We start from the raw sequence: 6815 nt of genomic DNA on the forward strand, positions 1-6815 counted from the left end.
AATCTTCAATTTATTTCGACAAAAAGTTTAATATAAAATAAAAGTTTGTCATTTGTATTTTTGAAATAACCTTTTTATTTCGCTTTTGGTGATATCACCAGCCAAATACACCCAAAGAGTTTTAATTATTTTATGCATATACAATATCTGTGACGACACAAATATGACAATCTAAGAAACATTTGTGTTCAGACGTATTTGACATTGAAATAGGTCAACTTTTCCGAATAAAATTAGCATTGCCAATATCCGTATCCCGTTCAACAGCTTTTTTTCATCTTTGACGCAAAACCCTGGTGAACCAGTGGAAATAAAACTATACGTTAACAGGTATTTCCATTTACGACAGAGATTTTAGAATGTTCTTATTTTTAATTTATCTGTCTCATGTTTGTTTTTAATAGCCGGGTAGCGTTCCGCTGATCATGTATTTGTCGCAGCCAATTAACTTAATAAGCCGTTCAATCAATAGGCTAGCCTCTTTACTAAACAGCGCCGTTCAACTGGTGGCCTAAATGATATACAGCTATTTGATCAAACTGCTAGACAGAGAGAGATCTATGAAGTTATATGACTTGCCAATCCAGTTGACTGTAAATTTAAATTTAATTCCACTCTCAAACTCGAAACAAACTTAAATCTGTCATTATGGCTTGGGGAAACCACAACTTTGATGGTGTTTTCCAAATTTTAATTAAAAACAAGTACAATGGAAGAGTTTAGTGACAATAATAATGTGAATGGAGCTGTCTCTAGCAATTTTATTTTAAATTCTGCCATGTACTCACTCTATTGTACGGATTAGGCAATCCGACTTTAGCCAGCCAGTTAACGCTACCGCCCGTGGTCACCCTCAATGCCACCGGTTATATTGACAAAAATCAAAGGTTCCGGCTGAATTCTTGTATACGGTACTTAATAACAACGTCATCGGCTGTTACGACTATCGGTTTTTACGAACAAATATGAGTAGTCCTATTGATGTCGTTATAACAGATGTTGATTTGGATTTAGTCTAAGGAACCATGATATCCGAATAGTTGAGGTGGCTGCGCGTGTCCACAATCGAGCTACCAATATTATATGTACCAAACATTCTATGTACGGAAAAGTATGGGAATATGAAAAACGACTATGACTATGAGAATTAAAATTCTACAACATTGATCCATACCCTGAATGCACTATGAACGTGTCTGGTACGAAAACGAACAGACGAAAAAATTTCCTTCTATAGGTAAATTATTAATTAATTATTTCCCTAACTTGTACATTGTTATACTTGTAGTACATGATTGATTTAATTTTAAGTATTTAGTTCCTTAAAAAAATCTTATCCTTAATTTTGCAAAGACGGAAATACATATCTTATCTTTTGATCAAATTCTGAAGCAGGTGATTCGAATTTTAAAATACAATCTCGATAATCTACTTGTCACGAAGCGAAACATATACTTAGTGATTTTAAGACTTTGATAAGGCAAATTAGGTATTTAAGAATATTGTAATGTAATGCTGCATGATTTGTATTTAAAAATTGCGACGCACGCGCATTCAAAACATGTCGTCAGATTACAAATTACTTATTCAAAAACACTGCTGAGTAGTTTAATTATATTTACGCAATTGCTAGGAAATCGCCTTCCACGCAATAACAATCACACAATTTAAATAAAAAGATTCCAAACCACAATCTCTCAATCTCGTCAATAAGATTATAAATAAAATATGATTATAGTTCTTAAAATACAATTTAGTTTATTTGGTAAATTGCGTATTTCGTGTGAATATTTCCAGGAAAGTCTTTAACATATTACATATTTTAATTTGTACATATTTATTCCACGAACTTCGTTTCGCCTTAATTTTGTGATTACCTTTTTAGTAACATACCAACTGCAACTTCAAACACTGTTCGCTTTCAGGAATAAAAAAGTCTCAAATTGGCATATCCGCTTTGAGTTTTGAGCTTACAAACATAATTTGCGTTTCATTTTTACTTATATTACATTAAGATAATGTCATTAAAGGCCTAACGCTGAAGGTGAAATTAGTTTTCAAAATTCACAAAAATCAAAATCAAAAATCATTTATTCGTGTAGGTAACACAATGTACACTTATGAACGTCAAAAAAGATACATTCAATGCTTCTAATTTTACATTTACTGACAGTTCTCAACTGAAAGGCGTAGAACTGAAAAGAACTTGCAATAAACTCTCCGCCACTCTTACACAAGGGTAACCAATTATTTTAATTAATTTCGGATATCAGGGAATTACGTTTAAGCAATTACGTTACGTACACGGTTGAGCGAAGGCGGCCGTGGATTGTCCTTGCTCTATGTGTTCTAATTAATGACTTTACGTGACTATATTAAGCCTGAAGGGGCTCATAAACAGTTCTACAGGTGTTTTACTAAAGCTCTCTTCCTATATGTATAAATATAAATGCGCACAACGGACTTATTGAGAGTCTAATTTCGGAAACGGAGTCCCCACACACACACACACACACACAATATTAAATGGATTTGAGGAATGGAAGGCATTCTTAACGCTAAGCGTGATCTGTATGTCATAGGCAAACGGGCAGGAAGCTTTCTGATGTTGATGGCAGAGGGCTTGCAAATGCGTTCCCTTTAAGAGTGCACTTATTGCTTAATAAACCCTGAATGAATGAATTGAAGTCGAATTGTTATGGAAATAAATCAGTGAGTTCCACATAGAGGTCGTGCGCGGCCAATACTGCCTTACCGATAGTGCGTACGTTATAAAGTTCCTTAGGCGAATATTGTTTATACTAATTTGGTTGTATACTTATGGAATTTTGTACCTTAATATTGATTACGCAAAATGCATTATCAGCCGATATTAATAAAATATGCGAACGTGACAGATATTATGCGTTTCAAAAAATTTTTTTTTTTGACTGAATATGTTTCCTACATACAATTTAAAGGAGGTTTAGCTAGATTTATCTATACCATAAAATAATTTTATCGATCAGATTTTTTTCAATCAATTGCTAATATGAAAAATTCTAATATATTAAATAAATCAATAAAATTATGTAAAAATCATAAAACCGTCTTATATCTGGTAAACGGCACACAAGTGAACGTATTGTGTACTTGAAAAGATCAAAATGACCTAGACCGAGAAATAAAATAATATAAAAAATATACTAAAATTAGTATTAAACTTTGCTACGCCAGCGGCCGTGTACCAAATACAATACAATAGATAGCAAAGGTTAGACTGATCAATTAGTCCTATTTTTGTCATTTAGGAACAATTTCTCGATAGTTCTAGTAGTTATTCGGATCGTTTCTTACTGAAAAAGATCTTTTCAACAAATATGATAATTATTTTTAGTAAACTACGTTAGTTTTTATTTACTTATTAAGCTTAATTTAGGCCAGATCGTACCTAACGTTTAATTGATTGTTTGTGCAATTTAATAATATAAAAAAAACATATCAAAACCCATCAAACACTAAAAATGAAAAGGGCAAAGGGAATGCAGGAAATAATGTATAAACCAAAGTAATGATGGCGCATTATGTTAATTGTCAATGGTCCAATAGGTTGTTAAAAACAAATGACGACGAAATGGCGTCTTCGTTTGTTTTTTTGTCAAATGAGAAAACGGATTGGTCGCGTGTCTATGATTTTACTGAAGATGCTGTTAACCAATCACAATAAAACTAATGGCGTTTTCATTAAATTATCATCTCATTAAACATTGATTGATGCAAATAAACGCATTTAAATTAATCTAAGGTCAAAGAAAGCAGGAAAAGGATATTTGATATTGTTAATAATATTTCCTTCGAAGTCTTATCATTTACGGGATAATTGTAGTTTATTGCGTTGACATTGATTATCATTAATCATTTTATCCGACGTACATTGGAACTTTTTCATATATGAAATTTATGTCATTATTTTAATTGTAAATAAAAGTTAATTAAATCCACAATATATACACTATATGTATTAGTCTTATCATATTTATCATATTTGTTCGTTGATGCGATTTTTATTTTATTTTATCAACACGATTCACGGTTCGCTTCTTTCAAGGTGTACCTAATGTAAATAAATTATATTCTGACTAGGTGATTAAACAACTGTTAAATATTATCCGTTTCTTTTTTTAACTGATGTTATATCGCTCAGATTTTATGGAATGTCTCTCTCCATCTTATTTAAACCACGCTGTGGTCATTAGGAACGTTTTGGGTGCGCTAGAATAATTTGTTGTAATTTCAGAGATTTTTAAAAACAGACTTTGTTTAACAAAAAAATTTTTATGGCCGATCTAAGAAATAATGAAGTAACTGTTATAGTTAGAATCCTTATTAAATGCGCTGCTTGCCAAACTGGAGTAGTACATTTTTTTTTCAGGACGATCAGTTGAACTTGTGCGAAAAATTAATTTTGAAAAGTTGGTACGGTATTAAATGACATTTTCCTACAAGTTGGAGTGATCGGCACAGGGTTCACAGGTTTCACAGGGCAAAAAGTAAATATTTGTAACAACAGGAATGAAAAAACTGTCACATGGTGTACATTTTCTGGAATAAAAGGAAAATTTCCATAACTTCAAAAATACATGACTTAATTTTTTTTTGAATTTTTCTGATAACTGGTGTGGCATTACATATGTGAAAATTTCGACTTGACGTCGACTTTTGGGACACCCTGTATATGCCATATACCTACATGATTTTGATTATTATTTTTTTAATGTTGAAGGACTGTTTGCTTACTAAAGAGATGCAAAACGGTTATATAACCGTCTGCAAATATATATATATATATATATATATTATGATTATGTATTTCGCAATAATAACTTTAATGAAGAAATAAGTTGTTAGACAAGTATGTTTTATTATTTTCAATTAATCTTCGTTTAACATAAATTGTATTATGTAAAATATTACATTACACAAATAATAATAAAAAAATCTTATATTTAAAATGGTTCATACAAATTACAAATCTTATCAATTCATTAACATTTCATGAACTTTAATGATACACATGAATAAGTGTTCAGTGTTAAAATTTCTACTGATTCTTGTGTAAGTACACTTAAAAACTACTAAATATCCTTTTATTACTATCAGCTAAAGATTATATATACATATCTGTATATAACTATGGTTAATATAGACGCGCCACAGACTGAGACACTTCACAAAAAAATATCAATAATTTTGCTAAATCCGTATTTATATACTTAAAACTGTTTATTTATGTACAACACTATCATTAAGGCATAATTAATTGTAGTTGTTAGAAACGGTTGTACGTTTCATGAATATTATACTGAAATATAGAAAGAAGCTTCTGTTGTTTAGAGTAAACGAAAAAGTTCATACTCCTTAAATCAGCCGGTTTATAACCGAGCCGCTCGAAGTGGCCTACGTGACTTGCGGCCCCTTTGCAATGGTGCCGAGGCGCCAAACAAATTACCGCCTTATCGACATAAGTTCAAAACCCGAAATTACAAAAAATATTTTATTTAATGCAAAAAAATCAATTATACCCTTTCTAATTCATGAAATAAATTATAACCTTTTCTCTGTTGCGTAACTAAAAAAATCACACGTGTTCTAAAGACACGCATCAGCTGATTTTTGCGACACTTACCCCAAGAGCTAACGACGCTTATAGAAAGTGCGAAAGCGACAATTATACACTTTGCAACACACATTTTGTTTCACAAAGTTCCGATTTTAATTTAGTAAATGCACTTCATTCATCGAATATACGAGTTTCAGTCTAAAGTCAAATAGAGGGCGCGCCTCTGCAACAACCACGCGATGCGCGTGCTAGACCGAAACTAAATAAAATTGCACGGCCGCTCGTTGCGATTCCAAATACAAATAGGTTCATTGAAAGCGTTTCGCGCATGCTCATATAGTAATTGATAGTTGATACATTAAATTATCTTATCACGGAACATTCTGATATTTTGGTTTTAAAATATGACGCTACTTTCAAATATTTGATTTCTTGTGTTATTAAACTACTGCCTTACGAAATAGTTAAAGGTTTAATAGAAAATATGTAAAGTATTATTAGTAATATTACTAACATTGTAAAAACTATTGATAGATGTTGTAGTATTTTATAAAAAAATTAGGCAGTTAACAAAAAAAATTAAATCTTAACGACGGAAGTGTGGTCACGATTTTTAGCTTCCTTACAATAATAATTATATTACTTAGGCTCAATACTTCCCGGTTCAATTTGCTATATTATATTAATTTATATCAAAGTTAAGATTTAGCCGTTTATTAATTGTATCAACATTAAGAATTTTATTATAAATGCAGAACGCTCAACGCATCGTCGATGGCACATGAGTGCAAGCTGGTCCTGGGTTCAATTCCCCACTGAAAAAAATTGTTCAAAGCCTGCAGTGACTAACAAGAAAATCAATATAGACAGGGTAGTATTAAAGTCCTTGAAATTAAATCGGAACTAATATTATTTTATTAAATTACCTAACAATTGATTTGCATCAATCTACATTATCAGGTGTCATTACAACTGTTGATATCGTCAAACTAATAGGCAGGTTAGAATTTAATTATTTAAAAAAGGAACACAGATTCATTGTTTAACAGATAGAAAGCAGTTTTCGTACCTGAGTCTACATCTTAACGGTAGATTGACAAAACATTCAAAATGTATTTGAATACAAAACCTACTTATGCGAGAACTGTTATAGGAGATAATCTTTATTGAAGATTCATATGTAGGTAGCCCGTAATATGTGTATAAATGGGACAAG

General features: G+C 31.4%; 1 protein-coding gene across 1 annotated transcript in view; it reads right to left on the reverse strand.

The window, feature by feature from the left end:
• Positions 1–5911, reverse strand: part of LOC111003764 (protein cueball) — a 20608-nt gene extending 14697 nt beyond the window's left edge. Inside the window, exon 1 of the mRNA XM_022274443.2 lies at positions 5666–5911. Within this exon, the coding sequence (XP_022130135.2) occupies positions 5666–5729 (64 nt within the window). The 5' untranslated portion in view covers positions 5730–5911. The remainder of the gene's footprint in view (positions 1–5665) is intronic.
• Between the last annotated feature and the right edge of the window lie 904 nt (positions 5912–6815).

This window comes from Pieris rapae, chromosome 13 (genome assembly GCF_905147795.1).
Source record: "Pieris rapae chromosome 13, ilPieRapa1.1, whole genome shotgun sequence".
Taxonomy (NCBI): domain Eukaryota; kingdom Metazoa; phylum Arthropoda; class Insecta; order Lepidoptera; family Pieridae; genus Pieris; species Pieris rapae.